The sequence below is a fragment of the Heterodontus francisci genome, chromosome 6, assembly GCF_036365525.1.
Source record: "Heterodontus francisci isolate sHetFra1 chromosome 6, sHetFra1.hap1, whole genome shotgun sequence".
Taxonomy (NCBI): Eukaryota; Metazoa; Chordata; class Chondrichthyes; order Heterodontiformes; family Heterodontidae; genus Heterodontus; species Heterodontus francisci.
Genome location: NC_090376.1, coordinates 68,189,614 through 68,212,527, shown reverse-complemented (window position 1 = coordinate 68,212,527; position 22,914 = coordinate 68,189,614). Strand labels below are relative to the sequence as shown.

The following is a 22,914-nucleotide window of genomic DNA, read 5'->3' as shown; positions in this document are numbered from 1 at the left end:
CTCTCCATGGCGCATTCCTGGGCGGATGTATGGAGGTTGTGAGTTACCCAAATGTCAAAACCCCCCTCTCGGCCTTTCTGGTGGGGTCCAAAGGAGTGCAGAGCACGACGTTTGGCACCGGTATGGCTGCAGGAACTGCCGGAAACATGCCGAAGGTGACACATTCGGGGTTCCGCTCCGGATTTTCTGTTAGGGTTTATTCCCTTAGCCTTGGTCTCTCCCGAGATGCCCACAAGGCAGTGGGGTTGTTAGGGCCCCTGCTCAGGGGTAGGTGGATGCTGGTGGGAGCAGGTGGGGGGAAGGGGGTGCGGTGGGGGGGGGGTGCGAAGGGGAGGGGTGCAGTGGGAAGGGGGTGCGAGGGGGAGCTGGGAAGGGGGCTGCAGGGGGTAGGGGAGGGGGTGCAGGGGAAGTGGGTATGAGTGGAAGATGGTTTGAGGGGGGAGCTGGGAAGGGGGTGTGAGGGGGTGGGGGGAAGGGGGGATTCCCAGCACAGCAACTCGATTGGATTTCATGGGTACTGAAAATGGGAGGTCAATACCTGTTTTTAATGATTTGTAAATGCCTGAAAGATGAAGGAGCGAGGTCGCTGCTCCTGAGGCGGCGGGAAACTCAGTTGTCCGTCCAGAGTGTCGAGTGTGAAGGGCGGCGCTGCCATGCCGGGCTGCACCGAGGAGGCCGCTCTTTGGCATCCCAAAAGCATGAGGAAAGCTTTGAGTGCGGCACCGCTGCTCAGTTCCCCCGTCACCGACGCCGGAGAAGCCGCAGCACGTTTCAGCCGTTCACCAATAAATCCGGCATCGGTATCGTCGAAGGACAGGAAGACCACATTTTTAGAGACTAAGGGCTAGAAATTCAGTGGCACTGTGATAGTATTTCAGTTGCAAAATGTGCACCTAAACATCCAACATGCTGGCAGTGTACCTTCCACCATAATGGACCTTTTCCATAACTGCCTTAAATCTTACAGATTTATGGTCACTATCCCCGAAATGCTCCCCCACTGACACTTCTACCACTTGTCCGGCTTCATTCCTTAGGATTAGGTCCAGTCACGCCCCTTCTCTTGTGGGACTTTCTACGTGTTGGCTTAAAAAGCTCTCCTGTATGCATCAACTCTCGAAGGTTCTCATATGTGGTTTCCATCTTTAATGCCTGTATCCAACGGTAAAAATTAATTTGCTTCACCCTCTCAAATTCTACATATGTCTTCCCAGCCAATCTCCATAAGTTCTGAAACTTCTGATGGTAAGCTTCAGGGACTAGCTCATAAACCGTGAGAATAGCCTTTTTTGCCATCTCTTTATCTGCAGAAGCTTCTTCAGGAAGCATGGCATAAATTTCATGACCTCTGCCTACCAACCTGACTTGCATAAGCAGTGTTTGGCTTTCCTTCAGCCATTTCATCTGTTTGGCTATTTTTTCAAAAGATATGAAAAATGCCTCTATGTCTGTTTCCTCAAACTTAGGAAAAGTTTGTATAAATTTAAACAGCTTTTAGCTGGGTCCTGGGATTCTTCCTGACCTGAATTTTCCCTAGAGTCAAAACAACCCCTTTGTCTTAGTTCCATCACTCTTATCCTAAATTCCCTCTCTTTTTCCCTTTCCTCTTTTTCAAGTTCAGGTTTTCTTAATTGTTTTTCAGCCTCAGTTTTTTTATTGCTATTTCTTTTTCTTTTCTTGTTCAAGTTCCAGTTTTTTCATTTCTGACTGAATCTTAGCCAATTCTACTGCATCACTCCTTGACTTACTAGGTTCTTGTTCCCCGTCTTCTTCTTCTAATTCCAGATGTTGGGCTATTATGTCAATTATCTCTGCTTTTTTGGCACCTGATTTCAATTCTAACCCCAATTTTGCCGCCAGTTCTTTTAGTTTATTCTTAGTTACCATTATCAAGTCACTGAGGGAAACATTCGTCTTACCCAGAAACTCTGCTGCTACTGCTCATACCATTCTTATGATATAGACGGTACCTTATTATACAAGAAACCTGGTTCCTTTTCTTTTTTGTAATTGGTGTTAGATTTGGATCCCAACAATCGAGTTTCCAATTAATATGATCCTAGACATGAGAGCAATTAATACGATGCCAGGTGCAAGACCCCAATTTATATGTTATCCCAATAAAATGATTCCAAACGTGAGCTCCCCAATTAGTCTGCTTATGATCCCCGGATGAGCCGCCCGATTAAATATGTTACAACCGTGGCAGGAGCAATGCACTGTCAATTCAGTCCCGTCACTCCACAGGTCACAGCATATTATTAAGCTTTCCCACCAAATCAGAAAACTGCCAAGTTAAACACTCTAGTAATCCCAGAATGAAACAGACCAAACCAGGTATCTTTAGACAACAACAAATTAGCTAATTATTAAAAAACTAAATCTTAAACAATATTACGATAAACCTATGTCTAAAGACCTTAGAACTTCTTATTTTAATATAACTCCCCCATTAACACACAGACACTCAAAAATAACAATAGTTAAAAGTGGAGTTTTCTTTTTAAATTAGCTGTCTCTTAAGAATAAAATAAATTAGTAAGTTTTTGTGGATTGTGTTTCTGCTGGATGGCGTATTCTAATGTGGAAATGGTCAAAGGTCACTCGAAGTTTTCATCCGGATTTGATGAAAATAGTCCTTCAGTAGATAGGCATTCAAATCTTTGGCTGCAGCAAGCATTAAACAGTTGTTTGAATGATGAGCACAGCAATACAAACAGTTTCTTGAAAAAGAAGGCTTTTTTTCTTTACTCAGGGAATTAACTTGACTCGTAGCTCCTTGTAGAATTTCTGCTAAGAGAGAATAAAACAGCTCCCTTTCTTCAGTGCTCCTCGCTGGAAAGTCTCTCCAAAACTAACTGGTTCAGCTCCACACACAGCCAAGTGGAAATATTACCATGCGACCTCTCTCACTCTCCTGGGTAACAAAAATGCAGCTGCTGCACACTATGTCTCAGGAATTCCAGAACCTTCTCTACCTTAAAGGTGCGCTGTTTATAAGAGTCTTAAAAGCACACACACTTTTTTTAATCCGAGGAGAAAAATATTTACAGATTCATGACACTTGGCCAGGTCAGTTTAGTCTAGTTGACTGTGTGGTACTAATAAGGGCACTAGTGGAGTTGGTACTGAGGGCACAGGCATGTTGTCATCCTGAGAGAGGATAACAGGTATCTCTCTCATGGGGACAAGGCCACTCTCCTGGGAGTTTGTCTCAACATTCCTACAGCTCTGTGTAAGAACAGAGTGTGCTCTGGAAGCCCCTGTCAACACTAGTCCCCAGAGCCATGATGGCAGCCTTCTGAGCTTCCATTCTCCTCCAAATCAACACTATCCTGACTTAGATATGTGTCGCCGTTCCTTTATCATCGTTGGATCAATATTCTTGAATTCCTTTCCAAACACCATTGTCGGAGCACCACAATGACAGCGTTGCTTCAAGAAACCCAATCTTCTCAGGCCAACTCAGGATGGGCAATAAATGTGGCCTTGTCAGTGCCACCCACAAGCTGAAAACAAATTTTAAAGAGTAGGCAGGAAGAGGAGAGGAAAAACTTTTTCACGCAGCGAGTGGTTAAGGTCTGGAATGCGCTGCCTGCGAACGTGGTGGAGGCAGGTTCAATTGAAGCATTCAAAAGGGAATTAGACAGTTATATGAAAAGGAAGAATGTGCAGGGTTATGGAGAGAAGGCAGGGGAATGGAACTGAGGGAGTTGGTCTTTCAGAGAGCTGGTGCGACACGATGGGCTGAATGGACTCCTGTGCTGTAACTATTCTGTGATTCTGTGAAAGTTAAGGTTAAGATAAACTGACGCCCAATAAGGCTCTAAATAAACTGAAATGTAAAGAAACTTAAGGGTACCTACACCTTGTCAAATTTACTTAGGAGGTGGAGCTTAGAGTAGTCACAGTGTCATCAAGCATTAGAAGGATTGAAAGAGAAGTACAGTGGTAATATACAGATCTTACAGTTAAAAGAATTACTTGTCACTGCTTTCCAAGTTGTGATTAATCTTTAAACGAGAATACTCTAACAGGTTGCTTTTAATAGTTACTGTTTTAATCTTTAGCTACATTTTTCTTTTCAGTTAAAGTATACATTGGGAATTTGAAAATACTCTTGTGAAATGATACAGCCTGCAAAGTCTCGACCAAACAACGCAGTATTCATAAAAATACATTTCTTTTTAGCTATTTGAGGAAATTCTGCAACTTAATAAGCACTAAATCTGACATCTTTCTTAGCTTTACTGTAAACTTTCAGCATTAGCAATGTACAACTAATTTTAGTTTTTTTTTGTATTTTTGTTGTGAGATAGATCTTTATAGTAGTCCAAAGAATAATCTGGACATAAAATATTATACAGATAATTTAAAGGAAGGGTTAACAAATTGCAGTTTGTGAAACCTGGCCCAGCTCTTCAACCTCTTCTGAGGTTGTGCTGCTACTAACCGTAATACATCTAATTAAATAGGTCATTTACATTCATTTATAGCACAAACGTATGTGGTCTGGGAACAGTGGTGATGTCTCTGCCCTTGAGTATTCTCTGAGTTGGCTGATCCTTGCAATAACCACAGACCTCAAAATTTAATTTGGTGGCAGACTACTACAAAATGCATTTAACAGTAATACTGAAGTCTTTGGTATTTTGAGCAATAATTTACATTTCTATAGTTCTCATATTAAATGTCCTGTCTCAGTGTTTTACAGAGCACAGGAAAACCTGCACAAATTTAATTTTTTTAGGATTAATAAAGTACAACAATAAAGTAAATACAGTAGATTTAAAGTCCCAGTAGACTAACTACCTAACACGTACAAATTCTGGTAAAGGATGTGGCTTTGACATTAGTTTCTCTCCTCTGTACCTGACTTCAGGTCCAGCCCAAACTATTGGGTTGAAAGTCTCCTCTGCTGCCTGTCAGGATCTTAGTTGATTTGAGTTTGGGCAGTTTCAGCCCAGTTTCCCAGTGGATAGTGATCATTAGCTCAAAATGGCCTCTCATGTGGCATTAAAGTGGATGGCTACTTAGGCGTGGAAAATGGAAATATTCAATAGGCTAAGGAACTTTGGAGGGGGAAAGTAACAGGAGTTTACTCTGCAGCTATCTGTGCTAAAACTGGGGCACTAATGCTGAACGGCAAATGTATTCCACTCTAAGGCATTGCTACCTTTCACCTAGATGAGGGCTAAATTTACCCTTTGAGACTTTGAGCAATGGCTGAACATGTGAGAGAGTGTGCACCAGGATTTTCTGGCATTACACTGAAAGTCTTGATACAAAATGTGGAGGGAAGGAAAGACATTCTGAAAGTTGGTGTCCTTCTGCAGTGCAATCACCAGGAGCGGGTTAATCGTGCTTTACTATTCCTGATGCAATAGTTAGGGATTGAATAGAGAACTTGTCACAGTCTTTGGTTCTGTTTATCTATGTATTTTCCTGGATGAGACAAATTATGATACATTTTAATCTGAATTGCAGGATGATAATAATGCTTTGGATGTTTTTGTTAACATTCATCATATCTGAAGTGATGAATGGATATAGTACCAAAGGTAAGATTTTCTTTTCATCTACCTAAACTGCATGCAAAGTGTGTCTCAGATTTTGTTTACATTGCTTGCTAGACTATTCATTTACTTCCATCTTTTCCTTCAGCTTTTGGTGATTATGATTAATAGACTATTTTTTGTTGGCTCCCTCCTATTTTTTATCTACATGCTGCCCCTTGGTGACATCATCCGAAAGCACAGCATTGGTTTTCACGTGTTTGCTGACGACACTCAGCTCCACCTCACCACCACTTCTCTCAAATCCTCCACGATAGGTAAAAATTATTAGACTGCTTATCTGATATCCAGCACTGGGTGAGCAGAAATTTCCTCTGATTAAATATTGGGAAGACTGAAGCCATTGTTTTTGGTCCCCGCTCCAAACCCCGTTCTCTAGCTACTGACTCCATTCCTCTCCCTGGCAACAGTGTGAGATTAAGCCAGCCTGTTCACAGCCTTGGTGTCACAGTTGACCCCGAGATGGCTTCTTTCTGCGCCTTAAACTTTCTATAATTCTATGAGCTTCTGACTTCATATTTGTGCCATCACTATGAACATCTATTTTCATCTCTGTAACATTGCCCGACTTAGCGCTTAGCTCATCTGCTGCTAAAACCCTCATTCATGCCTTTGTTACCTCTGGACTTGACTATTTCAATGCACTCCAGGCTGGCCTCTCACATTCTATCCTCCATGTACCTGAGGTCATCCAAAACTCTGCTGCCTGAGTCTTTACTTGCACCAAGTCCTGTTTACCTATTGCCCCTGTGCTCGCTGACCCGCATTTGCTCCCAGTCAAACAACACCTTGATTTTAAGATTCTCATCCTTGTTTTCAAATCCCTCCATAGCCTTGCCCCTCCCTATCCCTGTAATCTCCTCCAACCCGCAATCCTCCAAGATATCTGCACTCCTCTAATTCTGGCCTCTTGTGCATCCCTGATTTTAATTGCTGCACCATTGGTGGCTGCACCTTCAGTTGACTAGGCCCCAAGCTCTGGAATACCCTCCCTATTCCACTCTGCCTCTCCATTTATCTTTCCTCCTTTAAGACATTACTTAAAATCTACCTCTTTGACCAAGCTTTTGGTCATCTGACCAAATATCTCCTTTTGTGGCTCGGTGCCATACTTTGTTTTATAATGGTCCTGTGAAGCACCTTGGGATATTTAATTACGTTAAAGGTGCTATATAAATATAAGTTGCTGTTAAAGAAAATCCAAGTTTTATGTTTTGCAAAAATACAGATTTTGGCTTAAAATTTTGAACTTTAGAAATATGGGAACCTACATGGTTCAAGCCTTTGCTTGGTTTCACTCCTTCCAATCAAATCAGAGCCACAACATCTCCAGTAATGGCTTCTTTTCTTGCCCTGCACTGCTACCATTAGAAGCCCTGAAGGGTTTCTTTTCAGTCTCCTCCTCGTCTTCCTTTTTTTTAATTTGTTTCATGGATTGTAGGCAACACTGGCAAGGCCACCATTTGTTGCATAATGTTCTGAAGAAAGGTCACTGACCTGAAACGTTAACTCTGCTTCTGTCTCCACAGATGCTGCCAGACCTACTGAGTATTTCCAGCATTTCTTGTTTTTATTTGTTGCATACGCCTAATTGCCCTTGAGAAGGTGGTGGTGAGCTGCCTTCTTGAACCACTGCAGTCCATCTGCAGGTACACCCACAGTGATGTTAAGGAGAGAGTTCCAGGATTTCGATGCAGTGACAGTGAAGGAAGGGCAATATAGTTACAAGTCAGGATGGTGTGTAACTTGGAGGGGAACTAACAGATTGTGATGTTCCCACACGTCTGCTGCCCTTGTCCTTCTAGGTAGAAGAGGTCATGGGTTTGGAAGGTGCTGTCGAAGGAGGTGCGGTGAGTTGCTGCCGTGCATCTTGTAAATGGTGCATGCTGCTGCCACAATGCATCCGTGGTGGAGGGACTGAATGTTCAAGGTGATGGGTGGGATGCTGATCAAGCAGGCTGCTTTGTCCTGATGGTTTGGAGCTTCCTGGGTGTTGTTGGAGCTGCATTCATCCAGGCAAGTGGAGTGTATTCCATCACACTCCTGACTTGTGCCTTGTAGATGGTGGACAGGCTTGGGGAGTCAGGAGGTGGGTTACTCACTGCAGAATTCCCAGGCTCTGACCTGTTCTTGTAGCCACAGCATTTATGTGGCTGATACAGTTCAGTTTCCGATCCATGGTAAGCCCCTAGCATGTTGATAGTGGGGGATTTATAGATGGAAATGCTGTTGAATGTCAAGGGGAAATTGTTAGATTCTCTCTTTTTGGAGATCATTATTGCTTGGTACTTTTGTGGTGCAAATGTTAATTGACACTTATCAACCCAAACCTGAATGTTGTCCAGATCTTGCTGCACCTGGATGACCTGGGGCTAAGATGATTGCCCTCCAACAACCACAACCATCTTTCTTTACGCTAGGTATAACTCCAACCAGTAGAGATTTTTCCCCCTGATTCCCATTGATTTCAGTTTGGCTAGGGCCCCTTGATGCCATGCTCCATCAAATGCTGCCTTGATGTCAAGGGCAATTACTCTCACCTCACCTCTGGAATTCAGCTCTTTTGTCCATGCTTGGGCCAAGGCTGTAATGAAGTTAGGAACTGAGTGGTCCTGGTGGAACCCAAGCTGAGCATCAGTGAGCAGGTTGTTGTTGTTTAAGTTGCACTTGATAGCACTGTTGACAACACCTTTCATCACTGTGCTGATGGGATGGTAATTGGCCTGATTGGATTTGTCCTGCTTTTTGTGGACAGGACATACCTTGGCAATTTTCCACATTGTCGGCTAGATGCCAGTGCTGTATCTGTACTGGAACAGCTTCGCTCGGGGCACAGCTATTCCTGCAGCACAAATCTTTAGCTACAGCTGGGTGTTGTCAGGCCCCATAGCCTTCAGTGCCTTCAACCATGTCTTAATATTGCTTTACCCCTTGGCAATATCATCTGAAGTAAAGGCCTGCTCAGGTCTGTGAGACCCAACCCAAGCCCAACAGAACCCCATCCGAGCCCGAGCTCAACCCGACCCGAGTCCTTCCATTTTTTTCCCGCACCCGACCTGACCTGACTATCAGTTAACTTACCTTCCATTTTTCACTTTGTTCCTTACCTGCACAAGCTTAAAATAACTGTAATAAAACCACCTTTAAACTCCAAAAAGTAAATTAACATTAAAGTCACTTACCTGAGGTGGTGATAGAGTGTGTCCGATCTGGCCCGACCCGACCTGAGCCCAAGTGCTGGACCTGGAAGTGCAACCCGACCCGACCCAAACCCCACATATGTCGTCGGGCCCCGTTGGGTTTGGGTCGGGTAGCAGGCCTTTAATCCACATGTGTGCTGATGCCACCTAGTTATACCTCTACAGTCAGGCGGGACGGACTTTAGACGATACTATCTAGATTGGGGTGCCCTCCAAGGTTCCCCATCATTCTCTGTCAACTGCATGAAGGCCAGAAAGGTCAGGTAAGTGGAACGAAGCCCTCTCAGACAGCTTTCCTATCTCCAGTGGGGTTAAGCAAGGGTGTGTTCAGGCATCGACCCTTTTCTCTATTTTCTTCATTATGATGCTTCAAGAGGTCGAGGCATGCTTGACAGAGGGCATATACATTGGCTTCTGAACAGACGGCAGTCTCTTCAACCTATGATGACTGCTGGCACACACCAAAACCACAGAAGAGCTTATAGTGTAACTTCTGTTTGCTAAAAATTGTGCCCTTCTGGCACAAATGGAGGAGTCAACGCAGCTCATTGTAAACTGTTTCTCTGAGGAAGCAAATGCCTTTGGCCTCACTATTAGCCTAAAGAAAACAGAGGTGCTTTACCAACCACAGCCCCAAGGAAATTAAAATCCATCGCAGATCAGCATTGACAGTAGCAACATTAATGCAGTACAACAGTGTACCCATCGAGGTAGCATTATCTCAAATGATGCCACTGTCAACATCGACTGTCCAAGGCCAACAGCTCTCTGAAAGCATGTCTGGCGATACCATTCACAATGCATCTCTACCAAAATTCAAGTATACAGAGCGATTGTCATCACCACCCTCTTGTATTGGTTCTGTACTGAAAACAAATGCAACTGCTGAAGAACTTCCATCTTCGATCTATTATGGACATCAGATGGCAGGACTACATCACAAACAATGAAGCCCTCAACAGAACCAATCTGCCCAGCAATGAATGCATTCTCCTACAACGCCAATTGCACTGGGCAGGCCACGTGTCATGTATGGAAGATTCCAGAATACTAAAAGCAGTGCATTATGGTGAATTATTCCCTGGTAAGTGAGATTGAGGTGCACCTGGCAAATGGTTTAAATACCAGCTGAAAAAACAGTTCTCTCTGGCTGACAATGACCATCGTGTGTGGGAGCAGGAGGCTGCCGACAGAGACAGCTGGTGCACAACAATCAGGAAAGCTGCCTACAAGTTTGAAACAAACAGATGCATGGCTGCTGAAGAAAGACACAGACAATGGAAGGAGTCTGCATATACTGGAGTCCCTCCAAACCAAGAGTTCTTGTCCCCCAGAGCCTGCAGATCTAGATTTAACCTCTTCAGCCACCAATGATCATGCCAACTATCACAGAGACTAGTCTTCCCATAATCTTCACCTGTGAAGAATCTGCCACTATCATAACTCTACACCACCTCTCTTGACCAATCTACCCTCTGTGCTCTCAGATTGCTGGTCCAACATCTAGCTTTGGATGAGCCACAATTTCCTTCAGTTAGACCTTAGTAGGAACAAATTATTTTCAGTTTCCGCCACAAACTTCATACCCTTGCCAATAATTCCAATCCCTTCAATAGTCACCATCTTCAGTTGAACAAAATTGTTCACAATCTCAAATCTATTTGATCCCGAGCTGAACTTATGACCCCATATTGTTTCCATCATACAGACAACCTACTTCCAATTTTGTAAAATTTCCTACCTCCACCCCTGCCTCATTCATGGCTTTGGCACCTCCAGACTCAACTACTCCAATAATTTCTTCCCACTGTCCACCCTTTATAAATTCCAGCTTAACCAAAACTCTGCTGCCCTAACAATATTCTGCATGAAGTCCTGCTCACCCATTACCTCTAGATTTCAAATCTGCATTTTCTCTCAGTCTATCCTGAAGCCTGAAATTTAAAACTCTATTCATGGCGACAACTCTGCTTCTCCTTCGAATGCCCTACAAACATTTAAGAACACCGCGTTTCTCCGACTCTGGTCTCATGTGAATGCCCTTCTCCCCACCATTATCAATCATGCCTCCAGCCATCTAAGCTCTAGGCTCCAGAATTTCCTCTCTAAACCTCTCCACCTCTCTCTCCTGCTTGAAGACCACCCTTAAAACTTACTTCTCCCTTAAAACTTACTTCTTTGACTAAGATTTTAGTTACCCTTCCTAATATCTACTTCTTTGTCTCAACTTTTGTCTCATTATGCCTCTATGAAGTCTCTTGGCACTTTTTCTACTTGAAAGGTGCTCTCTAAATATAAGTTATTGTTGTAACCTGCTGAATTTCTAACTCTTAAAATAACATCTTAGCTTATGGAATAAAGTGCAGTTATATTCTAACAAAGTTTAAATAATTTATGTTACATTTTTAGGAAATCAAATTGACAGATGTCCTCCAGATGTGTCTACAACAGTATTTGCCCTTGAAGGGGAGCACGCCCATTTAAGATGTAGACTGTGCAATGCATCCACTCCACTTGCTATGAATGACCTTCAAATGCATGGATTTGCAATTACTTGGTTTAAAGACATCCGCGAAAATGGTCCTGTGGAGCTTTCAGGCAAATCAGGCAGAATTGTTGTTGAAGGATCCTTTTTACGATTTTGGCCTGCAACTGTCAACGACACTGGAAGATATTTTTGTTCTCTCTTGTAGGTAGCAATGGGTAATTATCCATACTGGTGGGGCTAAGGGGGTGGGTGGGCTCAGACTTCTGGATTGAATGCCAAATGTGTGTGTTATTGGCTTTGTGCCGAAAACCAATAAAAATTGGAGGGTTAAGGGGCATACCACTACGAAAAATGTTGACTTTTTACATTTTAAGTACTCTTGTACACAATAGATTTTTAATCTAAAAATGCATGAGGTGACAATAGGATTTTCAACAGATTAACAAGACCATCACTTACCCCAAAGATACTTCAATAGTGCCCTGCTGCCTCAGTTTACAAATAGACACAACCCCCATTTGGATTCAGCACCTGTCCCTTTGACAGGAAAGCTCCAAACCTTCCAGTTCAATAAGCTGGCAAACCTTATGTCTCACCAACACAGAGAAGCTGGTACCTTTTCTTCCACGCTAGCCATTCAAAATGGTATTCTTCCCTGTCTCCTAGAGTCCACTGGGCAATCTTTGTCTTCCCTCAGTTCATGTGGACATACTCCCTCCCCAATCTCTTTCAGCTCTTTCCTTTCTTCCCATCCTAAAACTCAGCTCTTGGCTTCTCCTTTATGCCCCCCAAAGCACCGTTCCCATGGTCTGCCTCCTTCTCTCTTCCCTTCATTACTATTCAATCCCCTTTCCTTCTGTAGCCTACAATCTACCTTCCCCTTTAATGTAATTTATTTCCCACATACACTATCAACCACTCTTGTGCTAGCAACCATTCGCTCATTCAATGCTACTCACTCCTAGCTCACTGCTATACATTTTTAACCCCAACTGCCATTCATTTTCCACCTCCTTTTCCACTGTTATCTATTCTTCCCCTCTCCTACTGCAATCCATGCTTCTGGTACATTTGGGAGCCGATTTTGAGAGATTGCACATGCCAGCCCATGATCTTTTAATCTGTTAATATTAATGAAGGGAAGACCACAGGATGAGGATGCTGGATGTCCTGGTGTTTACTCCTTGTATATGCAGGCAACACAAAATTTCTCCTTAAAATTCTCAACTACAGTTTAGCTCATTTGAAAATTTACATAACCAGAGTTCTTGTGCTTTGCCAACCAGAATATTCTATTCAGAGTTTCTCCAACCAAGCTACTTTTGATAAAACACACTCTGACTATTGCTGCTTCTTGAGATTTTAGTTTGCTTTTTTACCGTTGACAGAAACGTTCATCTATTTAGATTAATAACCATTTCATGTTATGAAAATTGAAGGATATAACTGTTATGGTTTTAGGAATTGAACATTAACCAGTTTATATGAATCAGTTTATGTTAAGTCCACTTTGTATTCAAACTGAGTTTATTAAAAGCCTCAGGTAGTAAATCTGATTCTTGTGAAACATAATTAATTTTATCATGTTTTATTATGCATAATATACTGAGCTATGATAAAACCTTACTAGTTTGAAGTTGATTGTTTTATTTGTTTGATTTGGGTGATCCAGGCAAGGCCATATTGATTAGCCATCTTTAGTTCCCCAGGAAAGGTGGGTTTTCTGGAACTGCCGCAGTCTTTGTGGTGTTAGATAGGGTGATTCATGATTTTGACCCAGTGACAATGAAGGAACAAAAATATTTGTCCAGTCAGGGTGGTGTGTGAATTGAATGGGAACTTGGAGGTAATGAAGTTCTCATGTTCCTGTCCTTCTTGGTGGTATTGATCATTGGGTTAGGAACTGCTTGTGATGTAAAGTTCATGAATTGGCTCATCCTGTAGATAGTATATGCTATCACCAAAGCGATGGTGGAGGGGGTGGATATTGAGTCCAGTGATAAATGCACTGCTTTGTTCTGAATGATGTGTTTTGTGGATGCATTCTTTCAAGCAGGTGGTGCGCATTCCATCATAATTCTGAATTGAGCCTTGTAGATAGTGAAGTGGCTTTAAAGGTTGAGCAATTAGTCGCAGAGTACTCAGCATCTACCCTGCTCCTGTATCCATTATGTCGATATGTCTGGTCCAATTCATCTTCTGATCAATGGCATGAGACTACTTCCTGTGCTTTGTCACACCAAACTAAACAACCTGAATGAAATTGAACTTGGCAAAGTTATGGCATATTTTGATTGTTTATCTTGTGACAGTACAGAAAACTGCTTTGCACTGACATGGAGATGCAATTTAAGCAGCCCATTAAATGTACGTTGCATAAACAAAGCACCATGCTATCATTGGAGAGTGTGTGCATTTTGCTTCATTATAAAGAACAATTATGAAGCCTGTACAAAAATCTATTGTAAGGAACAAGGATATGAGAGGGAAAAAACACAATACTAATCTGGCACTGGCTGTCAAATCAGTTCTGGTTGTTTTTTCAGATTGATGTTCAGCACAACTTGTTCTAACCTACTTTCTGCTTAATAGCAATGGAACTCACAATATTACAGGTCCAAACGAGAGTTTGGATGTTACACCAATCAGTGAAGGATGTTACAGTGAAGAAATAGCATATAAACGAATTGGAGTCATTGGATCATCTATTGTATTACGTTGTCCATACATGGAAGAGTACAAGAATAATAAAGAAGATCTAAAATGGTATAAGGTAATTATATTCTGCGTAGTCAATTAGCTTACAAAGCTTGAAACTCATACTTTCACTTAGAACAGCACTTTAAAGAGGAGGTGGAACATCAGGAGTGTAATAAAGCACCAGTTTACAGCAGCACCTAAAGCAGCAAGGACATTAAATGTGAAAACCTTTAATGCTGTAAACAAGCAACTGCAAAAAATCATGACCCAAACCTGCTGCCAGCTTTCACTGACGGCAGCTGAGGATCCCTTTAATGGACACTCAAAATGCTACCTGCCATGTTTAGTGCTTGGGAGCAGGAACCAATATAATTTTATGGATTAATGCAGAGACAAAAAATGGTGTTGGAGTTGTCATTGGACCGCGATTATCAAATATTCATGAGGCAGTAGCCCGGGTTAGTGGGATCGAGGTGAGCCTGCAAATTGAAAAGGGGAGGAACTCGGCACTAGGTTAGTGCTTCTATTTCCCTAACTATTTTGGCCTCACTACTGCCCTACTTTAAACACAAGTAGGGCAGTAGGGACACCCAAGTCACCCCAGTGACTCTGACACGAGTTAAGTAGCGACAGAAACAGGTGACAATAAATCTGACTCCCCCATAATTGAACCAATGAGCTGGTGTTAGACAGCCTGGAGATTCTGTATTGGAGTTTTGGACAAGGTGGAATGTACAAAAATTGATGTTCATTTGGGGCAGTGAAGAGAAGCTAAACTGTTAAAGGCCCCCTTTGAGAAATTCGTGATTAAAATGAATTAGTCATTTCATTTTATTTAATTTCAATAAAATTGTACAGATCAATTGTTTACTTCAAAAGTATTTGAAACAAGAACAACAATGTTAAAATATCTTCCGGAGCCATTTATTTGTATCTGCACAGCAGTGTGGTTTCAGAAAATTGAAATGTTAATGATTCCACTTTAGCTGTCTCTGATATACCATAAATTGAAAAAATGTTTTCATAGAGTAGGAGTAATTTCAAATTATTAAATATTTTCATCATGATCAATATTTTCCTTGTTGGCAGGTGAAATGCAATTAAAAACTGGATAAGAATTAGTTTGTTTTTAATAACCATGTTACAAGTTTTGAATGTGCTTCTTTAAATATTAGTAACAATTGGTTGATTGTATCTTACAGGATTGTCAGGAGAATGTTCACACAGGATCATCACTCCTCTTTCAGAAGCTAGAAAAAGAAAATGCTGGATATTACACTTGTAAACTTTCTTTTGAACATTCTGGAGTTCAATATAATATTACAAGAACATTGGCATTGACACTGAAAGGTAGTTTTTTAAAACTAAAATCTTGGTAAAGGGCAGGGACAGAGGAGGCCTTGGTAAACTGGATGCATGTGACACAAGATTACCAGTATCATCCTTGGACTTCTTGAAAAGCATTGCTAGATTGCTTGTGGAATATCGATCTACTGTTAAACGTCAGGTCAACAAGCAGTTTGGTCAACTCTTTTTAATGGATATCTTTGAGAAGATACTCTACATAATATCAACCTTTGAGCCAGACCTTAAGATCAAATCTATTTAAAAGCCTTGACATGTTTTTAATGTTATTGCAACAGAATCCTAAAATGTGTGCAATGTTAGGAAATGGGGAGGTATATGTACCTATTTTTGATATCTATTTTATTCTTGCAGTATTGTTTATCCTACTTCCCACTGGTAAATTGTGGGAATGACTGTGGGAATTATAGCATACTGGTTATGCTGCTGAACTAATAATCCAGAGGCCTGGACACATGAGGACAAATCTCACCATCACAGCTGGAGAATTTAAATTCACTTATTACATAAATCTGGAATAAAAAACTAGTCTCAGTAATGGTGAGCGTGAAACTACCAGATTCTTGTAAAAACCCATCTAGTTCATTAATGTCCTTTAGAAAATGAAATCTGCTATTCTTACCTGGTTTGGCCTACATGTGACTCCAGACCCACAGCAATGTGGTTGACTCTTAACTGCCCTCTGAAATGGCCTAGCAAGCCACTCAGTTGTATCAAACCACTACAGAAAAAGTAGATTAAGAATAAAACTGGATGGATCGCCCAGCATTGATCTAGGCACTGGATCCCTCCCTAACAGCACTGTGTGTGTACCCACACCACATGGACTGTAGTTGTTCAAGAAGGTGGCTCGCCACTTCCTTCTCAAGGGTAATTATGGATGGGCAATAAATGCTGACCTTGCCAGCAATGCCCACATCCAATGAACAGATGAAAGAAAAGAATTGTGGGTAAGGATCTTATACAGTTAAAGAACAAATGGATCTCATGATATTTCAGGGTCTAAACCTCTGTAGGGACAAATGTTCCAATGCTCCACAGTCCCAATGGACAATTCACTTCATATTGGATATGCAATGGATGGATTTTATTAAAAGAATGAAGAAATTTTTTTAAAACGTGCATTTATATAGAGTCATTCACAACGTCAGGATGTCCCTATTGTACTTTACAGCCAATGATGTACTTTTGAAGTATAGTCACTGTTGTAATGTAGGCAACATCATATAAAATGTATGAAAGCTTTACATTTAAGTCAGGATATCATAGGATTTATCAGGTTTAATTCAGATGGTTTATTGGGAGTACTTTTGCAAAGTTGAGCATCTGGCATGGTGCTCCAGTCTAGCAAGGCTCCACACCGGGCATAGAACTGTACAGTATTACCCAGTAGTTGATCTTGGAAATGATGCATTTCACAGAATCAAAATACAGACATATAAATTAATGTTGGCAATATTAACAATATGTTTGTATAATATTTAATTTTTTCCCCCTTCTATTTTAATTGAGTATATTTTAACAGGTTAATTCCTCTGTTAAATGACTTTTTCCCAACTATTTACCTCTCCCCTCTTTCTCAAAACCTACCCCTTTCATCATGTTTTTGATTATCACTCATAACCCTTGTAGCACAGATTATTTTCACCTTTGTGAAATGTTTGGAGACATTCTATTATGTTAGAAGTGCTGTATAAATGCAGGTCATTGTTGTAGTTATATTAAGTAATAAAATTGGAGAACTTACTTTCATTTATTTCTTTAAAAAATTCTTTTTAAGAACCTGCTGTCACACCAAATTTGATTTATCCACATCAAGAACGTATTGAAGTTGTTCTAGGTGGGTATAGTTTATGTTATATTCTATTTATATATGATTTCTTGCCAGCGTGGATTATCAGAATGGTTTATAATGAATGAAAACAGAAGAAATGAAGTGCAGTTGACTTGAAAAGAAATACATCAAAAGACCTTGATTTCAGCATCAGAGCACAGAATTCTTAGCTTTAAAACCTATGAATTGCAACCAGCCTCAAAATGTTTCTGAACTGACATAAAAAAATAAATCTTGGTTTGGTTCAAACATTTTTGACAAAGGTTTCTAGTGCACTACATAAACCTACCAAGTTTCAGGCAGGAATGTACCATTGTCCCAGCTCACCTGTCCACCCAGTTTCCCACAAAATTACTTTGATGCATTCCTAAATCTAATAACAGTGATTTGCTGATATGAATCTGTAAATACCTGGTAATGCCATCCTCCTCCCATCTCCCATCTCCCTTCATGACTGCAGAGTTGTGTCCCCAGTAATACCATCCATCTCCCACCTCCCTTAACGACAGCAGAGTTGTGCCCCTGGTAATACTATCCCCCTCCCACCTCCTTTCATGACTGCTGAGTTGTACCTCTGGTAATACCATCCCTCTCCCACCTCCCTCAGTGAGTACAGAGTTGTGCCCCCGGTAATACCATTCCCTCTCCCACCTCCCTTCATGACTGCAGATTTGTGCCCCCGGTAATACCATCTCCCTCCCACCTTCGTACACACGCATGCAGAGTTTTGCAACACTAACCTTCACAGGCTCTGAGCACGGCAACTTCTGCCCCGCTGGCTTTTATCAGTCGGGAACTGGAAGACATGTGAGAGACGCCCGTTCAGCTGAATCTTCAAAAGTGTTTGAGAAGTCGCAGTGGGAAGCATAATGTTGCAAGGAAAGTATCTCTTTGCATATTTAAATTGGGCTCGCTTCGCCAAGCGGCAGGGGGTGCGCCACGAGGCCTCAATGCCACCGGCAATATCGGGCTGGGCCTTCCTGGCGCCAAGGTCCATGGCGGGGCTCTACCAGAGGCATTTTCCGGCCCCCTGCACCATGACTCCCAACGTCGGGGTCTGCAAAATTCGGCCCATAATCTTTACCACTTTAATGGCCCAAAAATTGCTGTCAATATAATGGGGAGGCACTCACCATTATTTATGTGCAAGTGCCACAGCAACTTCTGTTGAGGGCAAATGTACAATTAAACATGGAAATCCAAATGTTGCTGTCTAAAATGCTCCATTGCACCATTAGCTTTGTGAAAATGTCTGGCTCCCCATTCAAATGCATTGTGCAGCATGAAGTTCTGTACATTTATGGTAAATATGAACTAAACACACCAAGAATGTAAGAGCTTGTTCTAAAAGTACCTTTTTAACTGCATGATAAGTGCTAATTAATGCTGGTCAACTTCTTAAAAAATTAACTGTTATAAGTATGGACAGGCAGCTGATGTCACTGCTGGGGACGGACAGCCCGCCCCCTGTACGTCATCGTGGGGGTGGGGGGAGGTTGACCCCGGCTATTTAAATGAAACGCCGTGCTTAATATTGCGGCAGCTCTGCGACGTTTGGCCTGCATGGGCCAGCTGCCATTGTTTTCGCCTGCTGCGATTTCAGCAGTGGGACTATAAATTTCAGCCCTATTTTTTTTTATTTTTCCTCATAATTCAGCCCCTAAAACCAAGGAATCAGCCTCAATACCTTCCCTGCACTTCCATCTTTCCCTTTCATTGTAATGACCAGAATGGAAAGTGGTGGGGCCACATAACCAGAACTTTACACAGCTTCAACAATGATGATTTCAAACTTAATCTCCACTGGCTTGGCGACATCACTCTGAAGTCAGTTTGCTTTGCTAATTACTGTTTTACTGGCCATTAAAGAATCTACAATCATTCTCAGCTTCCTTTCAGACTCTGTTCTAGCTAGCTGGATAGCGTTCAGTCAGAATATTACCTATGTTTTTCTTCCAGTTGTGCTTATCTGTGTTGAACATCATTTGCCGTAGTTCTGACCACTTACAAATATTATCTAGTTCCTATTGTATTTCTTCCACAGCTTCAGCAGTTTCTATTCCCCTTCCTCCCATCAAAATCGCCACCACATTTGTATTATCAGCTTACACTGAGTTTCTGAATCGCCTCGGTAATTTATGTAGATTGGAAACAGTAAGGGCTTCGGCTCAACACTCAGTACAACTCCTCAGGCCAACATCACTTCCCTAATGAGAATTTTATTTTCAATATATTTTATATTAATTACTAGGGTAATGATCTGAATAAAATGTAAAAAGCAGCAACCCAAGTATAAGAAAACTACTGTGACCTCTTCAAATAACACATTTGATTGCAAGATCTTCAACTGCTACCAATATCTACTGATGTCTGATTATTTAAATATTTAGGTGAAAATAGAACAATTAATTGCACAGCAGTTGCTGGCAATGAAAAGAAGCCATGGATGAATCTAAATTGGTATTTTGATAATTCTCCCATGAGTAACTGTAAGCAAAGGCAGCCAGTTTGTAAAGGTCCTAGGAGGTAGGTGATAAATGCTTATTGTATTCATTATTTTCCTATATAATAAGTCATTAAAGTCCAAAATAACTCATTGTCAAGAAGCATTTTGAGAGGCTCTGAGATATAAGATGGTATATATTTTCCCTTACACAATTTGTGATGGGAATGTGCATATTTGCAATGAAACTGCTTTGTAAGAAATAGAGGGCAACCAAGGGTCTAATAAGAGTGAATAACTTAAGGTGCTGCAAGGATCAGTGCTGGGGCCTCTGCTATTTACAATGTATATTAATGATTTAGACGAAGAGACTGAGAGGGTAATGTTTTCAGGTTTGCTGATGATACAAAGCTCGGTGGGAATTTTAAGCTGTGAGGAGGACACAAAGAGGTTGCAAAGAGATATAGAAGGGTAAAGTGAGTGGGCAGAGGGGTATAATGTGGGGAAGTGCGAGGTTATTCACTTTGGTAGTAAAAATAGAAAAGCAGAATAATTTTTAAAAGGTGTGAAACTTTTAAGTGTTGATGTTGAGAGAGACTTGCGTATACTAGTACAAGGAACGCAGAAAGTTAGCATGCAGGTACGGCAAGCAATTAGGAAGTCAAATGGCATGTTGGTCTTTATTGCAAGGCGATTGGATAAGGGAGTCTTGCTACAATTGTAAAGGGCTTTGGTGAGGCCACACCTGGAGTACTGAGCACAGTTTTGTTGTCTGTATCTAAGGAAGGATATACTTGCATTGGAGATGGTATAGCAAAGGTTCACTACCCAATCATGGAAGCTGCTATTTGGCCCATGGAGCATTTAAGCAGGTCATTGATGTTTGGCCATGCCCATGAGTACATTAACTTTGGTATAGAACAGCACCTGTAATCCCAATAGCAACTGGGTTTCTACCAGCTCGTGCAGTTCTTGAGGTTCAGGGAATAATTACTTACATGCATGCTGCTATTTGGCCACCACCTGGGAATGCCACGATATCTAAAGGATTATAATTCCCTTAGTTTGCAGAGGGCATGGGATATGGGTGTAACACTTGAACTAATGAGGTACATGAGACTCAAACAAGTATAATTATTGTATCTTAATATTTTTCAATATGAATTTCAGAATTTTGATAGGTGATACATTTTTAGAAAGAAAAGCATTGAGGAACTCAAAGCCTGAATAAAGGGAACCATTTATATCATTAGCTATTATGGAGAACAGGAATGGAAACTGGAGTGTACAGTTAATGGAAATGGGATTGAGGGAACAGAAGTTAGGTCTTACGGATGAAATGAGCTTGAGGAGTGTAGAGAAAGATAGAGGATAAACGAGAGAGCATGGGGTAGGGAGGAGTAGGGGGAGATTTGGCGTACAGGCCAAGGAGGAGGGGAAAGCAGCAGAGACAACTGAATGGATGATCTCTAGTTATGAGATGAAGCAATCCATGAGCTCCTCACACATTTTTAGAAGTGATGGTGAGGACAGGGGATGATGGGTTGAAGGAGACATTTACTGAGACCGTGCCAGGTTTTGTTGTTTCCTGTATTTTGGACAATAAAATCAGGTAGCCTATCCTAGGCCAAATTCAATGAATAAGAAATGCATGAAATAAAGTATGAAAAAGAATAAATAATAATGTAGACATAAAGTTTGAAAAAAATAGTTTTTGTTTTGCACTTACCCAAATATTCTTCCCCATTAACTGCTTCCAAAGTAGGATGCACAAAAATAGATACTGGGTTATTTACATTTGGCTGAACGTTGAGCTTGAGGGGTTGAGGTTTTTTGTGTTTATTTTATTTTATTTTATCTTAGTTTGTTCAGTTTGCTTACCCACTATTTTTTCATGTTTGTACTTGCGGCTGTTCAATTTTCAGTCCATTAACACCCTTTCTGTACTAATGCTTTGTCTTTCAACACACTATTAACATATCTTTGCTCCATGACCTTCTGGTCAGCTATTCTCTGACCTTGTCCTATCTACACCTTCTCCTTTGTTATCTCTTGCCCCACCCCAACTTTACTTGCTTATAACCTTTTACATTTCTAATATGTGCCAGTTCTGAAGAAGGGTCACTGACCTGAAACGTTAACTCTACTTCTCTCTCCACAGATGCTGCCAGACCTGCTGAGTGTTTCCAGCATTTCTTGTGTTTATATTTTTCAAAAATGTCTGGTTTTTGGACAATTCCAGTTTTCGGACAGCCAGACTTTGGATGTCCAACCTGTAGATTAAAAAGGAAACTTCGGCTATCTATATCATTCAAAATGACTCTAGCATAACAAGTAGTTTTGATAAAGGAGAGTGAGGTCTGGTAAAGCTTGATTATATCAAACTATATCTACCAAGGAATTAATGGGGGTGAAGGTGAGAGCTGTACTGGGAGAACAAACAGAATGGGAGACAATTAAAGTTTTGCTGTGTACAAGGGTATTGAGGTTCAACATGAGGAAGTGGTTGAGCTTCAGATGTATCATGGCCCATGGAGTATTATAAGGAGCTTGAGAGCTTGCTACCACAGTAATATTTTTGATTTACCTTTGCAAGATGATCTAAATGATAATCTGCATACATAAACAAATTCAGTGGTAGAAATGAGCCTGGACCTGTTTTCAGGCCCAGATCTCAGCACTGTGCAGGCAGCCACCCCAATTGAGAGGCCCGAGGCCAGCCTAAAATTGGGTCTCAGGCCTCATTAACATTTTATGTGCAACTTACCAGTGTCTATCACATTCACTGGCAGCTTGTCATTTCCAAGTGCCGAATGTCGGGCCACTTACCACATCAGCAGTTGGCTAAGGTTAGGTCCCAGGAGGGATTGAGTGAACAGTGGTGGGGGGCAGTGGTGGGGGGGGGGGGTCGATGTGGTGGTCATGGCAACTGTGGAGTTGGGGGAGGAATCCCATTCCTGTCCACTTCACAGGAAGGTTTTTAAAACTTCAAGTTGACAAATACTGCACTTTCGTAGGTGGCTGCAGGGGCTGCTGAAAAATTGTAATTGGGTTAGTACTGACACCTGTTCTGCTATCATACAATAGTTTTACAGAGAAGTCCTTTAACAGGTGCCAGCCCCCTAATTAACATATAGCACACAAGCATCAATGTTTTTCCTTTCTCCACAGATGCTTCCTGATGTGCTGCGTGTTTCCAGCACTTTCTGTTTTTGCTCCCTGAATGTGTTCTTGCCTACCAAATCCATCTGTCTTACATCTCCCTATTTGAATCCCTTCAATTGGGTCTCTATCCTTCCTACAGTGTT

The 22,914-nt window shown here is 41.5% G+C and overlaps 1 protein-coding gene across 4 annotated transcripts in view; it reads left to right on the top strand.

Moving 5' to 3' along the window:
• Positions 1 to 22,914, top strand: part of LOC137371365 (interleukin-18 receptor 1-like) — a 74,606-nt gene that overhangs the window by 21,541 nt on the left and 30,151 nt on the right. For all 4 annotated transcript variants that reach the window (XM_068033842.1, XM_068033841.1, XM_068033839.1 and 1 more), the window contains exons 2-7: positions 5,488 to 5,561; positions 11,186 to 11,465; positions 13,857 to 14,037; positions 15,167 to 15,314; positions 17,110 to 17,169; positions 19,554 to 19,689. In XM_068033842.1, the coding sequence (XP_067889943.1) occupies positions 5,489 to 5,561; positions 11,186 to 11,465; positions 13,857 to 14,037; positions 15,167 to 15,314; positions 17,110 to 17,169; positions 19,554 to 19,689 (878 nt within the window). In that variant the 5' untranslated portion in view covers position 5,488. The remainder of the gene's footprint in view (positions 1 to 5,487; positions 5,562 to 11,185; positions 11,466 to 13,856; positions 14,038 to 15,166; positions 15,315 to 17,109; positions 17,170 to 19,553; positions 19,690 to 22,914) is intronic.